Source organism: Polypterus senegalus, chromosome 8, assembly GCF_016835505.1.
Source record: "Polypterus senegalus isolate Bchr_013 chromosome 8, ASM1683550v1, whole genome shotgun sequence".
NCBI classification, from domain to species: domain Eukaryota; kingdom Metazoa; phylum Chordata; class Cladistia; order Polypteriformes; family Polypteridae; genus Polypterus; species Polypterus senegalus.
Window position 1 is genome coordinate 184,017,446 of NC_053161.1, and position 24,227 is coordinate 184,041,672.

At 39.3% G+C, this 24,227-nt stretch overlaps 1 protein-coding gene across 1 annotated transcript in view; it reads left to right on the forward strand.

Moving 5' to 3' along the window:
- Positions 1-24,227, forward strand: part of LOC120533562 (gastrula zinc finger protein XlCGF26.1-like) — an 813,484-nt gene that overhangs the window by 757,684 nt on the left and 31,573 nt on the right. Inside the window, exons 2-3 of the mRNA XM_039760507.1 lie at positions 442-880; positions 20,693-21,463. Of these exons, the coding sequence (XP_039616441.1) occupies positions 520-880; positions 20,693-21,463 (1,132 nt within the window). The 5' untranslated portion in view covers positions 442-519. The remainder of the gene's footprint in view (positions 1-441; positions 881-20,692; positions 21,464-24,227) is intronic.

Sequence of the window (24,227 nt, forward strand, 5' to 3'; positions counted from 1 at the left end):
TATCTATCTATCTATCTATCTATCTATCTATCTATCTATCTATCTATCTATCTATCTATCTATCTATCTATCTATCTATCTATCTATCTATCTATCTATCTATCTATCTATCTATCTATCTACAAACCTTCCTTAACATTAACTATTAACACAATTCTGTGACCCTAACAGTATTGAATGTTCAGTCAAAGTAGTGAATACTGTTGACACACAACTGTGCAAGATGGCCTCCTTCTTCTTCTAGCCTGTTGGACCTTCCTTTCATTCCAAACTCATTTTACAGCTAATGTGACATGGATAGTGATGAGTTACTCTCTGATTGCTGTGAACTGTCTGACTAGACATCAGCTTTAACTAACAGGATGTTATAAAAATCAAATGTCCTAAGATCTGAATGATGCAGTTTTAATTGAATCGATTCCTGTTTTTTTTTCCCCACAGAGAGAGAAAAATCTGCCATTTACTGTAACGTTTAAATGGATGTGAAAGAGGAGACGTTGTGAGGCTGACCTGAATATCATGGAGGAGAGGACCATAAATGTGAAGGAGGAGGACTGTGAGTGGGAGAGTGTCCACCCCAAACAAGAGAGTCTGGACATTAAGGAAGAGGTCTGTGATCTGGGGTCAGTGAGTATTAAAGAGGAGAATGAAGAGGAGTGTGTCAGCACTGAGAGTTTCAAGAAAGATGACCTTCATTATGGAGATCAAGATGGATCAGTGACCGGGTTAGTGTCTTCTCATAGCAGACACTCTTCATCTCCAGAGTCTCCTATCGATGTAAAATATGAATCATTACTGTCTGACAGAAATACGACTGAAAAAATGTCATCTCCTAGGACTGAGGAAGGTCAGCCACCAGCTAAGACGTCATCTAAAACAAGTAAGTGAAAAATAACAATTGGTGTACATTTTAGGGTCAGGGCTATGTGCCTGAAAATGCTGTCTTGTATTTTTTTTAAAGAAACTTAGACAACCTTTCAAACTATATTAAACACAGCAATTTCACTACGTTTACAGGGTTTAGGAATCTGTACTTCTTCAGTTGTTTTTTGTAACATTATGCAAACACTCTAAGCCTGTCTTTGGTAAAAGAAATAAGTTTGTGAACCCTTTCGAATTCCTTTTATTTCTCCTAATTCTGTGGTCTGAACTTCAATTAAGTTCCTAAAACAGACAAACACAGTCGTCTTAAACTAATAACAAACAATGAGACCCTTGTCATTCCTGAATACATTGTTTAAACATGGGAATAGTCCAATTTGAGGCTCCCTGTCTTTAGAACCTTTCTGGTCCTCCTTTAGCTGCAATGACCTTCACCAAACATTGCCAGCAGCTGCTACTCCGGGTTGAATTTCTTGTCTATTCATCGTTTCGAAAGTTTTCAGTTCCTTGATGTCTCAGGGATTCCTTCAGTGATCAGCTGACTTCAGGTAAAGTCAATGACTCCTAAGCTCTTCTGATTGGCCGGTGTGGAACACCAGCTTTCCTTTGTTTAAGCCTTTCTCTTGTTTTTTTCATTACCTACCTTCTCTCAATCTTTCACTATCATAACATCTTCTATCAGATTTCTTTGTAACAATTTTTAATTCAATTCTACATTGATTATGGCATCCTGTCCTGGTCCTACAGAAACAAAAAAGCCCTAAACTGTGATTCTACCATGAGGTGATAGCAATAGTGTGCAGTGTCTTTTACCTCCAAACCACTGTGAAATGGGGACACACATGGTGACATAGGGATTCATTCATTCACGCACCAGACCAGGGGTGACTTTTATAAAACTTTGCATGGAATTGAGCGTGAAAATAGGCACACACACACAAAAAAAACAGGAAAATGTGTACGCCCAGAAAAAAAATCAGGTTTATAAACAGTGTGAACGCGGCCCGGACACAGACAGGCGGACATGTTGTTAATCACCACCACACGTTTATTTACACAACTATTTACAATAATTTCAAGTGCACACACGAACCCCAAACACAGTCCTGGCCACAAAATGCCTTCCTCTTCGGGCCGCCTCCACTCTCTCTCCTGCTTTGTCCTGCTTCCACCCGACTCCAGCCTCGAATGAAGGGAGACGGCCCCTTTTATATCATCCCGGATGAGCTCCAGGTGTTTCCCGGCATTCCTCCCTGGACACGCCCCAGTGTGGTGGAAATGCCGGCTGTTCTCCCGGAAGCTCCCCGGGTGTCCCTTCTCTTCTTCCCCCCAGCACTTCCTGGTATGGCGGAAGTGCTGAGGTCCAGGGTCCCCAAGGCATTGGGGCGCCCTCTGGCGGTGACCACGGGTCCCTACAGGGTTGGGCTTCCAAGCCCTTTAACCGTGGCCCCCAAAGCAACCAGGATGGCAGCCCCCACGTGATCCAGGGCAGGCATAGACCCTCTTCCGGTCCCTCACGGCGTCCCGGCCGGGTCGTTGCCCCTGGCATCCCTGACAACAGATGTATGCACGTTGCTACAAAATTTACTTTTTGTAAATCATGGTCACCTTTTAAATATGTGTATGTGAACACTCCTTTAACTGCCACCCTGAAAACCTTCACATATGGAGTCTGCTAATCTGTCCCCTCTGCATGCAATCATGATGCTGCAGAACTCCATGGGCTGGTAGATCAGCCTGTTCCTCCTGACACTTTGAGACCCCATCACCTGCATTCAAGAATATCTGGCTTTGCTCTTCATCTTAGAGTGAAAGATCATACATGTAGTTAACGTGCCTCTCCTCTATGCTCTGGGGTTCAGGAAAGGTGTAGGGTAAACCAGTCTGTACATCATAGCTCTAATTTCTGAGGTGTCATGTTTGTTACATCAACGCACATTATGCTTGGTGAATTGAATTATTCTTGCGAATCGTCATTTAGCTGGTTTGGCTGCCTTTTCCTTCTTGATTGAGGGTTCCGTCATTTCCCAGTTTCTCTGAAATGTTGTGTATGTATGGGTCAGAGTTACTGTAAATGTTTGTTCCCCGTCAAGTTTCTTTTGTAAATCTTGACGTTTGTATGGGAGGTTGCATACACACATCTTGAGTCCAATTTTATGCGTATGCAAGCTTTATAAATGAAGCCTTAGGACCTTCACTATAGATAGGTCTCAACCCAGGCAGCCTTACTTCAAACTCAACAGGAGACTTCAGCATGCACAGGCCCAAAATTGATTGTTGGCTTAAATAGTTATAATAAAGCACTCATCAAATGTCAGTAAACAACTGAAGGACCACCTTCCTGATATGAAATATAAACGTTGCCGGTGGTCCTTCAGAAGTGACATTGGTTTGATCTCACCTCTTAGGGACTCACCCCCAAAATACAGAGATATTTGGGTAATTAATAAACACAATATAAACAAAACTTGAAATTACATAATCAAGATAAAAAGGCAAGTAATTTTTGAAAAAATGTGAAAGCACTAAATAAGCAAAGATGTTCTTTTAAATGTCTGTATTTGCTCTCTAAGCTTTATTTTTATCGCCCTTTATTCTAATTTCCCAGCTTTATTCTCCTCTCGCATTCTTATTATCTCCTCTTGACAATCTTTAAGAGTTATCTTGATGTGATGTTGGGACAGTTTAACTGTTGGCTAAACTAACAAGCTTGATGGTCTGATGAATGGTCTCCTCATGTCTGTTGCAGAACAAGAACATAAGAAATGTGTGTTCAGGAACAGATCTTTATTGAGAAGAGACAGCTTTGAAAGAACCCACATTTCATTCCCTATTTTTGTCTGAGTACCTCTACACCACACCTCCAGTCTCCTCTCATTGGTTGAAGACTTGACTGGACTGTAAAGGTTTAAATGACGTGTTCAGCATTGACAGTCCAGTTGTTTGTGTGTTATGAGTTCAGGTTGATTGTGTTTGTCTGTTATTGTAATACAGTTAAAGATTCGACCACATTCTCAAGAGGAATTTCTGGCAAAAGTTCAGGAGATGCCAAAGGGTTCACAGACTTTTTCTTACATCTATAAATCAATTTAAATTCTATTGAAGATTTTAAGCAACACATTCTTGGAGCTGCTTAATCCAACCGAGTGTCCATCTCTATGCATCTTTAGCTAACAGTCTTGTGTTTGGCCTGTTTGTGTTGTAATGTGTACAAGAACACAGACTTACAGTTGGCAACCAGTTTTGGGTACATTTTGCACAAACATTAAGATGTTGTTCTTTACACAGAGAACAGAAGAAAATAGAATAAGCTACGAAGTAGTGTGATAGACAGTAGGAGTTTAGGGGCTTTTAAAACTCGACTTGATGTTATTTTAGAAGAATTAAATGGATAGGACTGGTGAGCTGTGCTGGGCTGAATGGTCTGTTATCGCCCAAATTGTTCTAATAGAGCTGCAGTCACCTGAGAAAAAATTAAAGGCTTTGTTGTTGCCTTAGCTTTTCACTTTATGTATTGCTTCATCTCCCTTTCTCTTGTAGCAGGCCTTTTTGTGCTTAACTTTAGTATTGTGTAAGTTTTAATTTCTCCAGCTTTGACTTGTCTATCATTTAATAGTAAATGTTCAGGTTGCTCAGCTAGTGCTGTATTTCAGCTGATGGAAAGAGAAAGGCGTTTAAGGGCGGAGTATAGATTAGTGCTGGGCGGTATACCAGTTCATACCGAAAACCGTTTTTTATTTTTGTTATGATATGGATTTTTCTTATTCCTCAACACCGGTTTAAATAGCCTAAACAACGTTCGGAACGTGGAGGTGCGGGAAACTGTTTAAGAGGGAACTTTTTCACTGCTACACAGCTAAACAGGCCTGCAATGGAGTGCATGTGGTAGTGGAGGTATTGTGCGGTGAAAATGGACAGAGAACATTCTGAAACTGAAGCTAAAGTTGAACATGATGACACAGAAGAACCTTTGCTGGAAAAAGGAGTCACGTCTGTTGTCTGGAAATGCTTTGGATTTAAAAGGTCGGATGTGGACCATTATGTTTAAATGTATGAATACTGTTTCTATACTACTGGATAATACTGCAAGCCAAGTTGTACTTGTTTTATTTTTTCAATACTGTGTAATAATGTGATGACATGTTGACTTTATTCTCGACATTTCTATTTTATTCTCTCTGTTTGTCGATATTAAAGTCAACATGTTGACTTTATTCTTTAATTTGTTATTATAGTAGAACATCGTAAACTAAACTTTGTCTTAAAATGAATATTTAATTTACTAGATTTTCTCAAACCCCATCATAAGTTATGTTGCGCATTAAATGCTTTGTGTTAAGTGTTCCCGGAGCCATGTTAATCGCTACGTGTTTCTTAAACTGACTTCATCTTGCATTAAGAAGAGGTGCAGGCAGCACACAGAATACTTTAATTTCATGATATTCCTGCTCCCTGAACATGTAGAATGCTAAGATAAATACTTGACATAATTTTCATGATGAAATGCATTAAAGCATGTATTAATCATGGGGCGGCACAGTGGCTTGGAGGTTGCATTGCTGCCTTGCAGCAGAGGGTCCCGGGTGTTCCCCATTTTGAATTTGCATGTTTTTCTGGTGGGTTTACTCGATGTGCTTCAGTTTCCTTTCAAAGTCATCTAGGATGGAGGGTTTTGTTATGCTATATTGACCCTGTTAGTGTATGTATTGCTCATATTCACCCTGCAATGTGCTGGCACCACGTTCAGGATTTGCTTCTGCCTTGCACACAATGCTTACTGGGATGGGTTCAATCCTGAATGGATGGCATATTTAAACATGTATAATGAAGATTTTTTTTAAAGTTCTGAACACTCCGTGGTCTAAATTTATAACTACATTTAATTTCACAAAGACGTTTATCGTGTGGTGATTGGTTATGTGGAGAAAGAAAAAAGGAAAGATAGGAACTGCGAGTTTGGTACATCAGACAGAGACCGCACATATGCAGTAAAGAAAGCCCGCTCAGAAAAACATCCATTGAATTCTGTGTTCGTGTCTCTGACCACCAGATCACGAACCCGATATTTACACAATATTTAAGTTAAACCTGTGCGATACCCATTCATACATCCAGTTTTTTGGAACCTCGTCACACCTGCCATAAAGTTCTCTGCACTGAACGTAAACCTGGGGACCTCTTCCTGCGAGGGAGCAGCACTACCGCCTCACTACCGAGTATATTTAATACCTGCTTTAACCCATTGACACACAAAGCCGGCGAATCGCCGGTCAACTATATTATGGTATTAAACCACTAAGCCGGTGAATCGCCGGTCTGTCTTTGCATAATCATTTTATAAATAAAAAATCATTGACAGCAACTTTATTCATGTAAATAACGTTGATAAAATAATTACGAATAATATTTTGATGAAAAAATATAATTACCAAAGTTAATTACGAATTATTGTTAACCTAAATACTCGATATTTTGACAACCAACAGTGTTTTTAAAATGGCCGGCAGCAGTAGTAAACGATCTTGTCGTGCTCGTAATATTTTATCAAATGAAGATGAAATGGAACAATTGTTTCTGAAAAGTTTTAGTGAAAGTGAAGTTGAAGAATGTGCTAGTGATTCAAGTGATTTTACATCTTCGAAAAACGATTTGGAGTGTTCAAATAGTGATTCTGAAGTGTCAAGTGACAGTATAACAGAACAACAAGTGGATCGCGAGGTACCTAGCAAAATAACCAAAAATGAGGAATGGATTTGGAATACAGACTCAACCCAGATATCCAAAATTCCATTCACTGGAGTACCAGGCTTATGTCGCTTGGCAGGGCTAAATTTAGGACGAAATATTACGCCGTACGACATCTATAAAATAATTTTTGGCGACGATTTTTTCCAAATGATTGCAGATGAAACTAACAGATTTGCAATGCAAAAGCACGCAATAAAACCTGATGACACGTGGTTTGATGTATCTGCAGATGAAATCAAAGCATTTTTTGGGATCTGTATACTCCAAAGTCAGGTAAAGAAGAATACATTGAGGTCATATTGGAGTGAAAGAAAGTCGACAGAAACACCTTTTTTCAGAACAATAATGCCATTCAAGCGATTTGAAAAAATTTTGTTGAATTTTCATTTTGCAGACAATGCTGTATTAGATAAAGATGATAAATTATTCAAAATCCGTCCAATAATAAATTATTTGAAAAATAAATTTACGACCTATCGACCCAATGAGGAGTTATCTATCGACGAATCATTGATGAAATTTCGCGGGCACCTTAGTTATGTCCAATTTAACAAATCAAAAAGAGCGAGATTTGGCATAAAGATATACAAAATCTGCGAATCTAGTTTGGGATATTCCCTAGATTTTGAAATATATACAGGTAAAAAAACAGACTCATCTTTGCCAGCTAGTGAAGGGATCGTATATAAACTGATGGAGCCATATACTTCAGATGGGTACACAGTGTTCCTAGATAACTGGTATTCATCTCCAATTTTATTCCATAATTTAAAAAAAAGACAAGAAATGCAGTAGGAACATATGCTTTCAACCATCCATTCAGATATTTCCATGACGGACACTGGAAAAAGTAATTACAAAACTGGGAATTTAGTACAAAAACCCAAGGCAGTCATTGATTATAATCGTGGAATGGGCGGAGTTGATAGAAATGACCAGTGCTTGGCTTCCTTTCCACTTATGCAAAGATACTCCAAAGGATATAAAAAAATATTTTTTTATTTGGCAGACATGGCCTTATTCAATACATATGCTTTGCATAAAAATATGTCAAATGTGCAAAGGCTGACATACAGTGACTATAGGATAAGTATAGCAGAGAGCATTTTAGAGCATATTACGCTGCCAGCATACAAGAGGCGAGGAAGGGCATCTAGAGGAGTATGCCCTTTACGACTACAGGCTGTACAATGGGCACATTTCCCTAGACAAATTCCTCCAAATCCGATAAAGCAAAACCCGTCCAGGTTGTTTAAAATGTGTTCTTTCCAGAAAAAGAAGAGCGAATCACGATGGGAATGTGATAAATTCTTGGTGGCTCTCCATATGCCAGAATGTTTTAAAAATTATCATACTCTTCCAAAATTGCCTGGAAATGAAGAATGATAAAATATCTAATTAACAAAAAAAAAATTATCGTTCTATGTTTTACTGTTTTTATTTTATGTCAATTTTAGTCTTAACATTCCTGTAAAAATAAAAGTTGTAATAATTAAATAGTGTGTTTAATTAACAAATTATGTCTTATTATTAGTGGTGGAATGGGTTAATGCATTTCATCATGAAAATTTATTTTAACATTTTACATTTTCAGAGAGCAGGAATATCATGAAGCGAATGTATTCTGTGTGGCGATCGCTGCCGGCGCCTCCTCTTAGTGCAGAGGAAGTCCGTTTGAAGCGCGTATCGATTAACAACTGGGTCGGAGAACACTTAAAGCATTTAATGTGCTACATAACTTATGACGGGGTTTGAGAAAATCTAGTAAATTAAACATTGATTTTAGGATGAAGTTTAGTTTATGACATTCTACTTTAATGACAAAATAAACTATGAGGAATAAAGTGGAAATGTCTTTAATCTCGACATAGTTTTTTTTTTCCTTCTTCACTGTTTCCGTAATTTTTTTTTTTTCACCATGGCCCTAATACGCTTCCGTAGGGCTATACCACAAATAGCATTATAAATGCAAGTTGCAGTTTTATTATTTATGTATATAGCTTAGCTTGAAGTAAGGTCCTTATTAATGCAGTTTGCCTAAATGATGGTTCAGTTGGTAAAGATGTCATCACCGAGTTGCACTTGTTTTTTTTATTTTATTTTAATTTGGTGAATACTGTGTAATGCACCTGGGCTTTGAAATCTTGGAAGTAATAGTATTATTACTGGAAGTTGCACTATTATTTATTTTATTATTATTTATTAGATTAAATATTATGCAGTTTAATGATGGTAAAGTTGTTTAAAAAGTCACTTTAACGTGTCACTGGACAGAGATTGTTAACATTAACAAAGTGTAGTTGGTTAACAATAAAGATTTACTATTTATTCCTTTTCTAAGACATGTTTAGTACAATACAACTTTTGACAAGCACATCTGGATATTGTATTAAGTCTAAATGCCTCTTTGGATAGTTGAAAATATGTTGTCAGAATTATAGTTTAAGTTGTTTGCAAACTTTGTTCAATTAGAAGGTTCTATATTTTGACTGTGTCTGTCATGCAAGGTGATTCCTTCAATTCATTAGTGCCACCCCCTTGAAAACTCTCACTTTATGGGGCCATGCAAACCTGTATTAATACTTGTGTGCACATTAAAATGTGTTTTTGTACAATTCTCATGACAGTGGAATAGGTTGTTCTTAGCCAGTAATTGCAGTGGAAAATGTGGTTAACATCCACTCATGCATGGGGGGAAAAAAATACCATCGAATACCGTGAAACCGGGATAATTTAGAAAAATACCGTGATATGGAATTTTAGATTTTCATTGGACTTTTTTGCATACACACTTGAGAAGTCTTGATGTGTTAGAATGTTAATGTTATTTATTGATTGCCATGAGTATGAAGTTGTGTTTAGTAAAGATTTACTCCATAATCATGTGATTATTATGACATCATATTGGTGATTGTGTTAAGGTTGGCTTGGGCATTTCTGGAGTATTTGAAATTGCATAAGAAGTCCTGTGTTTGTGTTTTTTCAAACAGATTGTTTTCTTTTAGATTTCTTCATTTAAGAATTCTGTTCTTTTTTTTTTTGGCACTCCTGGATTAGACACAAGATGAGTTTGACTTTCAGTTCTCCCTTTGGCTCATAGTTTTGGTATCCCCTGATTATCTTCTTCTTAGTTAGTGTCTTTGCTGTTTTACTATTTACAGTATACACATTATTAGATAGATAGATAGATAGATACTTTATTAATCCCAAGGGGAAATTCACATAATCCAGCAGCAGTATACTGATACCAAAAAACAAACAAACAAAAAAATATATTAAATTAAATAGTAATAAAAAAGCATGCAAAAACAGACAATAACTTTGAGTAATGTTAGCATTTACACCCCCGGGTGGAATTGAAGAGTCGCATAGTGTGGAGGAGGAACGATCTCCTCAGTCTGTCACTGAAGCTACTCCTCTGTCTGGAGATGACCCTGTTCAGTGGATGAAGTGGATTCTTCATGATTGACAGAGTTTGCTTAATGCCCGTCGCTCTGCCACAAATGTTAAACTGTCCAACTTTACTCCTACAACAGAGCCTGCCTTCTTAACAAGTTTGTCCAGGTGTGAGGCGTCCTTCATCTTTATGCTGCCTCCCCAGCACACCACTGTGTAGAATAGGGCACTTGCCACAACCGTCTGGTAGAACATCTGCAGCATCTTATTGCAGATGTTGAAGGACGCCAGCCTTCTAATGAAGTATAGTCGGCTCTGACCTTTCGTACACAGAGTATCAGTATTGGCAGTCCAGTCCAATTTATCATCCAGCTGCACTCCCAGGTACTTATTGGTCTGCACCCTCTGCACACAGTCACCTCTGATGATCACGGGGTCCATGAGGGGCCTGGGCCTCCTAAAATCCACCACCAGTTCCTTGGTCTTGCTGGTGTTCAGGTGTAAGTGGTTTGAGTCGCACCATTTAACAAAGTCTTTGATTAGCTTCCTATACTTCTCCTCCTGCCCACTCCTGATGCAGCCCACAATAGCAGTGTCATCAGCGAACTTTTGCACGTGGCAGGACTCCGAGTTGTATTGGAAGTTCGATGTATATAGGCTGAACAGGACCGGAGAAAGTACAGTCCCTTGCGGTGCTCCTGTGTTGCTGACCACAATGTCAGACCTGCAGTTCCAGAGACGCACATACTGAGGTCTGTCTTTAAGATAGTCCACGATCCATGCCACCAGGTATGAATCTACTCCCATCTCTGTCAGCTTGTCCCTAAGGAGCAGAGGTTGGATGGTGTTGAAGGCACTAGAGAAGTCCAAAAACATAATTCTTACAGCACCACTGCCTCTGTCCAAGTGGGAGAGGGATCGGTGTAGCATATAGATGATGGCATCCTCCGCTCCCACCTTCTCCTGGTATGCGAACTGCAGAGGGTCGAGGGCATCGCAGACCTGTGGCCTCAGGTGGTTTTATCTACGTGGTATAATCTGAATTGATCACGTTCAAGAACTCGGGTGTAAAGGCCGCTGTAAGGAGCTCCGGACAGGAGCTTGTTGGTGTTTGTCATGATGACAGCCCTAGCAGTCTTTGAAGGATAGCAGTAGTAAGGGAAACTGTCAAGTTGAAGAATGAATCCTTTCATGTAGTTTTAGCAGGAACATCTCCTGATGTGAATGAAGTTAATCAAAAAAGTGACAGACACCTGCGATTGATTAATAAAATCCCACAAAAATGAATAAATAAATAAAACTTCATTTGCATACATGAACTCATATTAAATTTAATACACAGTAAAATGCAAGAAATAGAATTTCAGTTAGCATAGTGCACATCCATGAATATTATAAAGGGCTCTATAAGTGAGACTGGTGTGTGATAAAGCTGACCAGTCCTGGTTTCACCTGCCACTCCTCATCCAGAGCAGACACTAATATGAATAATGGCTCTGATATTGGGGTTTCTTCATCTTATCATTTTTTTTCCAAGATTACTGGTGCTCCTGTGGGTCAGTGCATTAATACTTTACTTTGTTCATTCTTCTGTATTGCTTTAGTGATTTAAATGAGATGTTTTTGTATTCATTTTGCATTTAGGAGTCCACGTGATGCTCAGTTGAATAATGGCTGTGTTGTAAGAGTACTCCATGACACTATCCTGCAATTACTGGTTTTACAAATTAATCTAACAAATGTCTAATCAGAGCATCATCATACCTTTTGTGGTTTTTGGTGTGACATATGAATTGTTCAGATCGGAAGAATCACCCTGGTTCTTTGTATTCAAGGCCAGTCAAGAAAGCCCAGAGGAGTTTGATTGAGGCTGCCATGGCGGCTGATAACTCTGGAGCAGTTTCTACTGTTATTCAACTGATGGCCTTTATATCGGAGCAAAATGGAGTTCTAAGTGTGACTTTGAAAGCATCAGAAGAGAGGAGGTTATCTGAACCTTCTTATCTTATCAGATCCTCAAATGAGTGTCTCCTTAGAATTCCAAGAACAAAACTTAAAAGAAGTGGTGAGGCGGCCTTCTGCTGTTATGCACCTAAAATCTGGAATAGCCTGCCAATAGGAATTCGCTAGGCTGATACAGTAGAGCAATTTAAAACACTGCTGAAAACATATTACTTTAACATGGCCTTTCTATAACTTCAATTTAACTTAATTTAACTTAATCCTGATACTCTATATGTTCAATTCATCATAATAACTATTCATGGTGGCTCTAAAATCCGTACTGACCCCTACTCTCTTTTCTGTTGCTTTTTCCGGTTTCTTTTTGTGGTGGCCTGCGCCACCTCCACCTACTCAAAGCTTCATGATGTAGAAGGAAAATTTTTTATTAGCATAAGAGAATAGCAAATTAGCACATAAAGTCATAAAAAGTAATTAATTTAAAAGCTTCTAATACATTAGATTAAGCATAAATTAGAATATAAAAGCAAATACGATAGGTCTAGCAAATGGTTAACTAAAAAATCAGTTATATTGCATTATTTTATAGGCTTACATTAAATTTTCCAAAGTAAAGAAAAAAATAGCTAATTGATGCAGCGAAACCAGTTTTGGACAGGATAAGAGTTTGAGGACACCTGTGATTCAAGGCTAGGAAGAGATAACATAGAGAAGGGGCCTCTAAAAGCAGCTGGACTGATGAATCAGCAGAAAGGCAACAAAAAGCCTTTGCTGCAAGAAAGGTCACACTGTAATGCATGAAGAGAAAATCTTAGCAAATGCAGGCATTAGCAAAAATATTATAAGAATATATTAGCAATTAACTTTAGTGTAGAAATTAAGACAAATCAAGCATGGCAAGCAATGATCAAATGAAAGCACATACTATACTTCTTTTTAATTAAAGCTTAAGCTTCAGGTCACTATAGTAAAAAGTTTGGAAAGCCTAAGAGAGGAAAACCCATATATGGATTAGAAGCCTTGGCCAGTTAGAAAAAATGGGAACAGAATAGAAAGATAACACATTCCACAAGGAGACCAGTCTAATAGGAATATAAGGAGATAATAAGGGTTGCCATGGAAACTCAAGATTTGGTCGGACGGGAGTAAAAGGGAGTCAGCGGAGGTAAGCAAACAAGCTCATTAGAGCAAGGTTAGAAAAGATAGGAAATTACATCAGAAAAGCCCAAAAATGGAAAGAGGAAGTCTTCCACCCAGTCTTAGACCAATCAGAATAAGCCAAACAGACACCAAGAGGAACAATGGACAGTTGAACCAGGTGCAGAATGAGCTAATTGAATGAGCCAAAATGATAAGAAATTGTTATAAAAGCTTCAATGGCTGTAATGATCGTCGCTCAATCTCATTCGGCCGAATTGGGTTGAGTCTGTGTGGTTGATTTATTGCAATAAAGCCTTAAAACTCTGTCTATCTCGAGTCCTAATAGCCTTTATTTTTAGGTAAATAGCCTTCTGATGATGAATTTTTCGCCACGACACATGATGCTCCAACAATGATGGAAGGATTAAAAGGCATAACTCTACGTGACCATCTTAATCAAGTCCTTCCGTGAGAACCCTAAATCCAAAGAGGACTGTTTCATTAATGTTAGGTAGAATGCCCAGAGGGGACTGGGCGGTCTCATGGTCTGGAATCCCTGCAGATTTTATTTTTTTCTCCAGCCGTCTGGAGTTTTTTGTTTTTTCTGTCCCCCCTGGCCATTGAACCTTACTCTTATTCGATGTTAATTAATGTTGATTTATTTTGTTTTCTTATTGTGTCTTTTATTTTTCTATTCTTTATTATGTAAAGCACTTTGAGCTACTGTTTGTATGAAAATGTGCTATATAAATAAATGTTGTTGTTGTTGTTCTTAGTGATATTATAGAAATTAGAAATGAAAAGCAGAAATTCCTGTCAGTTTTTATTCAGGTCTGTTCTCAAATGGAGCAGCATGACACAGAGGATACTTTCCTTTTATGCTGAGACCCAATCTCCCCATAAGGAACTTTACAGACAATAATATGGAACAAGGAGAGGCAAAATCAGAGTTATTGGAGTTCCATATTATAAGAGTGGGGAAAATATTTGGCTTTATGAAGAAATAATGGGTGTTTTGGTTTTCAGCCATTTCTAATTTCAGGCCGGGCACATAGAATACATACCAGGCAAAGTGACATGTCTACGTCCAGTTCTGACTGAGTTACTATTTTGAAAGATGCACACAAAAATTCAAATGTAACTTTTGAAGGATGGAAGGTCTACTTTTACTCTCAGTTATTCAGTCAACACCACAACAACCTCACAAGACCTTGTCTGTGATGATCAAAAAGGCTCCACAAATTGATCTTTCTGCTTTCCTGATTTGTCTGGCAAAGCTTCAGACTTCCTTCCCAGGAGTGCAGCGGCATTTCACTGACCCTCAACAGGCGCTCGGTGTCCTTGACTCCTTCATGTCACTGGTGTTTGGCCATTTTGACTGTTTTATGTATGATATACCAGTACTGTTTAGACATTTTCCTGAATATTGATTCATAATGGCTGCTACCTACTTTTTTTTCCATGTGTGTGTTTTGTGTGTGTACATACACATGTGATTAGAGAGTCATTGCGGGTTATGAGGGGATCAGGACACGATCCTTGTATGCTTCACATACTCTCAACCCACAATTGTTTAATATTTGCTGTCATATTTATCTTCAGATGTGTTTTTTCATATTTTCACCTCATTGACTCTTGTATTGTGAATGTTGGGGTCAGAATGAGATTGTTTACTGAGCTCTCTCCATGTTTGCCCACTCAAAATCGGAACCTGTTGATTTTTTCCTGTGTTTTTATTTGTGAGACCTCGGTTTAGTTTTTTTCATGTACAGTTTAGGGGTGGGATTCTGGAACTACTGTCTACATTATACATGATTACTGGTGGGGCTACTGGGTTAACTCGTTTGGCACCTTGTAATGTATTTTATTTACAGATCTCCTGTTATTGCTGTTCTTTGTTTTCCTCTCTCCTGTCTAATCTCAGTGTCTTCTCTTCTACTTGCAAGGACTCAAGTGTTGCTGATTTATTATCTTTGAGCTTGGCTGATACAGCCTGTTTTAATGATTCGTTTCTTTTGGTTAACTACACTCATCAAGCTGCTGCCACATGTTAGTGTATGGACAGTGGCCTTCTCGGCCACTAGTAAAAAACATGGAGTTTTGGGCTGAGTTCACTATGCTGTACTGCTGAGGGTTGTTGATTCTGGAAGTGTTTTAGGGGCAGGTGTTATTTTGTGTTGATGGAGATTGGTTAATAATAATAATAATAATTCTTTGCATTTATATAGCGCTTTTTTCACTACTCAAAGCGTTCAGCAATTGCAGGTTAAGGGTCTTGCTTAAGGGCCCAACAGAGCAGAGTCTCTATTGGCATTTACAGGATTCGTACCGGCAACCTTCCGATTTCCAGTGGAGATTCCTAGCCTCAGAGCCACCACCCCGCCTGTAAATAAAACCCTGGTTAAAGAAAACTCACTTGTGTTGCAGTCTATGTCCCACATCCATAGAATAACACATTATATTCATCCTTTCCTTTCTTTGTCTGAATTCCAAATAATTATCAGTATGGGTGCAAATACATTTATTAACTCCCTTCTCAATGAATCTCCTTGATTAATCAGCATTTTCCTCCCTTTTCACAGGCGCTTGCCAGATTCATTATGAATCTAAACTCGATTGATGTATTTGTATTCTTGTCCTCGTTGTCTGACCACTGCTGCATTACGTTTCAGCTATTTCTACCCTTGTCAGCATTTTCATGCGGATTTCATTAAACAAACCTCTGCCAAAATTGAGGAATGTATAACACGAAACAAAGACTCTGTTTAAGATCCACCTTGTGTTTGACTGGCTATTAACACTAGAATTACCAGAGTCTACGAAAAACTCGTAGATCCGGTCCACCTTAAAACTGTTCGCACTTCTCTGCCAGCATCTTCTAAATGTGCCGATTAAGACAAGCAGAAAGCAGCCAGCTATTTCATCATACACCATCGCAGAACATGCATGAACTTCTCCCAGCTCATGCCTTGATTGATTATCTGGGAGTGAAGTCGAGTTTTAGAGTGGAAATAATAGTTCATTATTTGGAACACACGCATTTCATGTGTGTTCCATTTCTACAGTAAAATGTGTAAACACATTGTTAAAACAGAAACTTTTTCATATTTTAGTAATAAATGTTACAAAATGTAGGCATAAACTATAGAATGTGTGAAGCATGAAGTCCAAACATCAAATAATCACTTTCACAAAAGGTTCAAGAACAATACAACAGCTTCCGCGACATAGAGGTAAGATTTGCTGTTTCAGAGCGTAGCAGGCTTACTGTCCCTCAGGGACCTGAGTTTGATTCCCCATTGAGGAGAAAGTGTTATTTTTTTTTTTTTCTTTGTAACCTCAAACGGACATAAAATTTATAAATTGGTATGCACTGTCAGTTAATGAGATCTTTATGTTTTCATGTGGAATGCTCCTTTTAAAATATTTTTTAACAATTGAGACTGCAATTAACATGAACAAATGTCCTTATAACTGTTATTTTTAAGATCCATAGCACACAGAGAAATGTTGTCCTGTTTGCTTCATCAGGCCGTGATCTTCAGCTCTCTCTGGATCGGTTTGCAGCTGAGTGTGAAGTGGCTGGGATGGGAATCAGCACCTCCAAATCCGAGACCATGGTCCTCATCCGGAAAAGGGTGGAGTGCCCTCTCAGGGTTGGGGGAGAGATCCTGCCCCAAGTGGAGGAGTTTAAGTATCTCGGGGTCTTGTTCACGAGTGAGGGAAGAATGGAGCGTGAGATTGACAGGCGGATCGGTGTGGCATCCGCAGTGATGCGGGCTCTGCATCGGTCTGTCGTGGTGAAAAAAGAGCTGAGCCGTAAGGCAAAGCTCTCAATTTACCAGTCGATCTACGTTCCTACCCTCACCTATGGTCATGAGCAATGGGTAGTGACCGAAAGAACAAGATTGCGAATACAAGCGGCTGAAATGAGTTTCCTTCGCAGGGTGTCTGGGCTTTCCCTTAAGGATAGGGTGAGGAGCTCAGTCATCCGGGAGGGGCTCAGAGTAGAGCCGCTGCTCCTCCGCATCGAGAGGAGTCAGATGAGGTGGCTCGGGCATCTGATCAGGATGCCTCCTGGACGCCTCCCTGGTGAGGTGTTCCGGGCACGTCCAACCGGGAGGAGGCCCTGGGGAAGACCCAGGACACGCTGGAGGGACTATGTCTCCCGGCTGGCCTGGGAACGCCTTGGGATTCTCCCGGAAGAGCTGGAAGAAGTGGCCGGGGAGAGGGAAGTCTGGGCTTCTCTGCTTAAGCTGCTACCCCCGTGACCTGACCTCGGATAAGCGGAAGAGGATGGATGGATGGATGGATAACACACAGAGAGACAGAGCACTGCATAATAGAGCGACAGACAGACAGACAGGCAGAAGTCACTGGATATATAAATAAACAGGGAAGGCACATGTACTGAAAGAAAATAAAGATCAACATGTGCGTTGTTCCTGTTGCACTGAATAAGCTTGCACACTGTAACCCCCTCCCCCCCGATCTGACTCTAAGTAACAGCGCAAGTACAGACGCAAACCAAGTGTATGTGTTTACTGTATAATATTAACGAAAAAAGCAGCTTACTACTGAAAACGGCAAATATAGCAGTGAGTGGGGATCAAACCGGAGACTCTTGATTACACTTGGTTTGCATCTGTACTTGCACTGTTAGTCAGATGGGGGTTTGGTTAGAGAGATTTGTCAGCCTCCATGTCTCAGGTCGAGCAAACATATAGTGATAGTATAGATATATAGATAATATCACTAACTAGTGCTTGGAAATTAATAAGGTTTGTTTAATTTTTTTCTTAAACTTTCCCCTCTGCTGAGCTCCCATCTACGGAGTGATTGATGTGTTTTTTAATTTTCTTAATTTACCAAAACTCTCACAAAATGATGCTGCTTTTCTGGAGGCCTCTGTTTTAGCTGAAGAAATTAAACACATTAAATGCATTTTAAAATCAATTTGCAACATAAAAGCCCCTAGCCCACATGGTACGAAGACAGAAGTATATTTTGCATTTCGGCCACAAGTGCCCAGTTTGCTGTTGTAGGTCGGGTGTCACGTGGGACTCTGGGATTTTTCAGTGACCTGCGTGTTTTATTCATTTAAATTTTACTCTTTTCTCATTGTATATTAAAATGTTTTTTCTTTACTATCCTCTGCCTCTTTTTAAAATAAAATTAAAATAATATGGAGTCGGGTGTCTTTGGACTAATTGTTTACAAATATTAAGACATATTCTGTTTAATTAAAGATCATTTCACATACAATACAATCCCTTTTAACTTTCCCTAATGGCTGGTTGCCATTTTGGCTGGTTAATCCAACTCATACTGTACCTATTTTCATGTAGAAAAATATTTCTAAGGTATGTACTGTACTGTATGTACCTCTTCGATGTTCCTGAAGAAACCATATCGACAAGGTTTCATCCACGATTTTGCACACAGGGTTTTTTCTCGTACAACAACTGGACAGTGTGGTGTAACGGGTCCATAGCTCAAGTCAAAAAGGCCACTTTTTAAATAAATAATCGCCTCACTTGCAGCACAGGTGAGGAGTCGTCCGCATTCATAATTGTCCCCGTGATAAATAGAAACATGAGGCAGCTAGGGAAAGAACAGGAGGTTAATGGAGAAGGAAGCAGATGGAGGAAAGCTGGTGCAGGAGAGCGAGAGCAGATTTGATGGAGCAAAGCCAGGCAGCTGGGAGGTAAACCCCTGCAGATGAGTGTTTGGCCGACACTCGGTGGGGCTGAAGAAAGTGGTCGCTCCAGCTAAGCGATCACGGAGCTGGAGTGACTGGTATTGAAGACGACTGGCCGTTGAAAGGCAGCGGCAGTCATGGAGGCATTGGGCTGGTTTAGCTCCAGCATGAGCATCCTGGCTGCTGTGGAAAGAACACAAATCTTGATCCGGATAGAGCTTGACGTAGCCAGGGATCGGAGGGCTACCGGACCAGTGTGGAAGGCAGCTGCACCTGCAGGTAGGGCGACTCCCCTGTTGCACGAAGCCCGATGGGAGGAGCAGGGGAGCCGCCAGGTAGAAAGAAGAAGGCACCGTGGAAAATTCATTAAGGAATATGTAAACGGAAATCACTCTGAAAGTAGAGTCCTCTCAGGAAGTGCATACATCTATATATATAATTCACTAAGTCCATGGCAAGCAAGACACACACAAGACAGAGCCCCGCCCACCAACAATTCGAGCAAGAGCTAAAGCATTTGCCAAGAATGTTTTCATTAATCAAGAATATATAATTCCATAAGCAGCCGACCAGGGCATGCAAGAAGCAGCACGCAAGACAGACCATGGGATACGCACAACAGAGCCCCGCCCACTAACACTTCGAGCGAAAGCATTTGCCAAGAATGTTTTCATTAATTAAGAAAGAAAGTCAGAGGTTCGAAGACGATCAGATACTGTCATAGTTCCGACCATAAACGATGCCGAATGGCGATCCGGCAGCGTTATTCCCATGACCCGCAGGGCAGCCAACCGGGACACCTAAGTCTGTGGGTTCTAGGGGGAGTATGGTCGCAAAGCTGAAACTTAAAAGGAATTGATGGAAGTGCACCACCAGGAGTGGAGCCTGCGGCTTACTTTGACTCAACACGGGACACCTCACCCGGCCCTTACACGGAGAGAATTGACAGATTAATAGCTTTATCTCGATTCTGTGGGTGCTGCTGCATGGCCATTCTTAGTTGGTGGAGTGATTTGTCTTGTTAATCCCAATAATGAGGGAGATTCCCTTCTGCTAAATAGTTACGCGATCCCCGAGCAGTCAGCATCCAACTTCTTAAAGGGATGCCATCCAGCCCCGTCCCTCGCTCTGGAAGGTGGGGACACGGCAGTGGTCCTCCAGTTTTCAGTCACAGACAATTGTATGTTGGTCTCTCCAAAGTTCCATCTTTTCATTCACTTACAGTTGTATCCTCAAACCCACCCCATTTGGACAACTGTATCTTTCAGGAAGTTTTCACCCATCAATACATAATTATGCGGCGTATGCTACGCCGCAGGTTGGCTAGTATAATATAAAGAAGAATGCAGGATTACAATTTTTTTTTTTTTGTTATTTTATTTTAACAGGCCAGTTAATCCATCGGCTGGTTAAAGTGAGGCCAGTTAAGAGGGATTGTTCTGTATTTGACATGACACTCTCCAATGTAGTGATGGGTGATGATTATTACTTTCTTCCTGCAATAATTAACAATCTATAATGTTATAATATTTTAAGAATATGATGAAAAAATGATGATGCTATTCTGTAATGTAGTTAAAATAATCAAAGTAGTCTTGTTGATTTTGCCTGTCACATATGATCTTTCTATTTTACTATTTTAACTTAGCTCCTATAATTGTGGTCATGTGATGAGTACTTGGAATACAAATGAAAAAAATGAACAACTTGAATCTCTACTTGCAACTTAAATGTTATGATTGCTTATGCTTATCAAAGTTTGTTCATAAATTAAACCAGTATATATTTAGTGTTGTAAGATAATGTCAGTATGAAAGTGGTGGGTTTAAAACTAAAAAAAAATATTTTTTAAACTTTATACAGGAATCAAACTTCACTGCTGTTCTGAATGTGGCAAACAGTTTTCAAAGAGAAGGAATCTTCAGGGCCATCAAATAATTCACACAGGACAGAAGCCATATTGCTGTTCTGAATGTGGTAAACAGTTTACACAGAAAAGGAATCTTCAGAGCCATCAAATAAGTCACACAGGACAGAAGCCATATTGCTGTTCTGAATGTGGTAAACAGTTTTCAGAAAGAAGCAGTTTTCAGCGCCACAAAATGATTCATACAGGACAGAAGCCATATGACTGTTCTGAATGTGGCAAAAAGTTTTCACGGACTAGCTATCTTCAGCGCCACCAAAGAATTCACACAGGACAGAAGCCATATTGCTGTTCTGAATGTGGTAAACAGTTTACACAGAGAAGCTATCTTCAGAGCCACCAAAGAATTCACACAGGACAGAAGCCATATTGCTGTTCTGAATGTGGTAAACAGTTTTCAGAAAGAAGCAGTTTTCAACACCACAAATTAATTCACACAGGACAGAAGCCATATTGCTGTTCTGAATGTGGTAAAAAGTTTTTACGGAAAAGCAATCTTCAGAAACATCAAAGAATTCACACAGGAGAGAAGCCATATTGCTGTTCTGAATGTGGTAAACAGTTTTCAGATAGAAGCAGTTTTCAGCGCCACAAATTAATTCACACAGGAGAGAAGCCATATTGCTGTTCTGAATGTGGCAAAAAGTTTTTACGGAAAAGCCATCTTCAGACACATCAAAGAATTCACACAAGAGAGAAACAAATGACACAAAACTCCCCCACCTTGTCCACAGACGAACACAGTAAATGCTAAGCAGCAGAAGAAAGAATTCATAAAGTTAGATGACAACAAAAATGATCTAATTGGGGAAACTACAAGTAAAGTGGTAAATACACTGCCCCTCTCCAACAGCCTCATGTGGAAACAGAACTTACTCATTCATGGCTTATAAGGGGCGAACTAAGACCAAAAGATGTACGCCTCATCATAGGTGCACAAAACAGTGTCTTGGACACAAAGTGGTTCAGATCAAAAGTAGAAAAAAAATAACCCATATTTGTCACTTCTGCCCCAAAGAGCTAGAAACAGTCACACATCTTGTTGCTGGGTACGAGGTACTGATGGCTGATGATTTTACACTGCACAACACCACAAAGTGGTCAGGCTCATTCGCTGGAAACATGGCAAGAAGTACAACTTACCAGTACCAGAAAGACACTGGGACCACAACTCAGACAGCACAATGGAAAATGAGGAGGTGCAGGTCACTTGTAGCACAGCAATATTGACTGACTGAAAAATAGAGGCCAGAAAACCAGATGTAAGAAATCCTGGATAACAGAAGTATTAGTTCCTAGTGACTACTCAGTCCTCAGAATGGAGAGGCAAGAAAGAAACAAAATACAAAGAAATGCAGTCTGAGATATGACAAATGAAATGTGGACCGAAAAACAAAAACTGAAAAAGTGCCTGTTGTTATAGGATGAACAGGACTGATCAAGAAAAATGATCAGGCCCATCTTGACAAACTGCAATAACTCCTTATGACCTGCAAAAAGAAGCCTTATTAGAAACAATGCAGGTTCTACTGAGTCCTTGTGGCAAACTTAAGAGAGTGAGAAGTTGAGCAGTACAATAAGACTGTCCTGACTAAAGAGTGAAGTTCACTCGTGTTTTGATGGTAAGCACATCAAACACAAATTGGGAAGAATTAAACCCGAGAGAAGCAGAACTGCTGTTCTGAATGTGGTAAACAAATCAGGCACAGAAATACTCTTCTGATGCATATTAAAATTCACAAAGGAGAGAAGCCATATGGGTGTTAATAATGTGGCAAACAGTTTTCATGGAGAAACAACCTTTTGGATACAACATCTACATTTATTTATATACAGTAGCACATTGTCATATAAACAATGTAGCTCAAACAGCTTTACAAGATGAAATAAAAATGAAGTTAATATAAAACAAACAAGATTAGGCAATAATAATCAGTATGTAACAATGAAAAAGTTAATGTAGAATGGCCAAGTGGACAGAAAAAAGCAAAAAAATAAATTAAAAAAACTCCAGTTAGGCCGAAGGGAAAAAATTCTGCAGGGGATCCAAGGCCAAAATACTGCCCGGCCACCACTAGCCATTCTAGATAACATTGTACCTAAATCAGTCCTTGTGGTTGACATGCTTCACATGAAGAGTTTGATGATGATGGCCATGTGGACAACTTGGACACCCGCCATTCAATCCATAAGCATGAAGCAGTGTGGTATGTTGATCAGGAGGTGGTGGAGCACATCATCACCACAGAAGAAATGGAGAAGACAGCAGAGAACAGTACAGATTAATAGGGAACTGCACACCCCACAGGAAAATGATAATCCAGTGTCCATGTAGACTAATAGGGATACAACTAAAATGTAGCTATGAAAAAGCCATTTTAAAATAATGTGTTTTTATCATTATGCTTAATGTTCTGCAGTATTAGCCTGGTGAATTTCTGTTGGTAAAGTATTTTAAATTTTAGGTGTGTAACTGCAAAAAGTCACCACACCAATTCTTTTCTGATTGGATCTTGGAATTATAAGTAGATCTTCATTTGAAGATCTGAGGTTATGACTGGGAGTGTAAGGGGACAGACACTCCAAAATGTAGGACTGGGTGAGATTATTTAAGGCTGTGTAAACCATTACAGTCTATCTCCTACTTACAAACGGGTTCCATTACAGCAGTCTGTTTGTAAGTTCATTTTGTTCATAAATCCAGCACGTATTGGCATCTGTTGATAAATGTTTTAGTTTCAGACAGCTCTTGATTTGAACATATAAACAATGTTTTTTGGTAGTTTTTAATGTGCTTTGAGCAAATTACAAGTATTGTACATGAAATAGTTATTTTTGTTAATATAAAGATCTTCCCACTCCTGCTGCCACCATTTGGCGGACATGCAAACTATCCTTAAGTGCTAATTTTGGACTTGAGGACAACTTTGTTCATATATATGAAAGTTCACATCTCAAAAGTTCATAAGTAGGGGACTATCTGTTGTAGTATTTTAAAGTCAATTCTAAATGACACGAGTAACCAATGTAACGACGCTAAAACTGATGAGATGTGCTCAGACTTTCTTTTTATGGTTAAGATTCTTCCTGCTGCATTCTGCAGTAACTGTAACTGATTGATGGCTTTCTTAGGTAGTCCTGTAAAGAATACATTATGGTAATCTATTTGACTGAAAAAAAAGTGTGAATTAATTTTTCGGTGTCTTAAGAGGTTTAACGTTAGCTGTACTCCTGAAGTAGAAAAAGCAGTCCTTGTAATCTGATTAATATGTGATTTAAAATTGAGGTCAGAGTCAGTGATTACTTATAAATTATTTACCTCACACTTCACTTTTAAGCCTAAGGCACCAAGTTTATTTCTAATGCCCTCATAATGTCCATGTTGGCCACTAACTTCAATTTCTCTTTTCTCCTTCTTAGTCAGAAAAAGTTACTACTCATCCATTCAAAAACACAAGTAAGACACAGGAT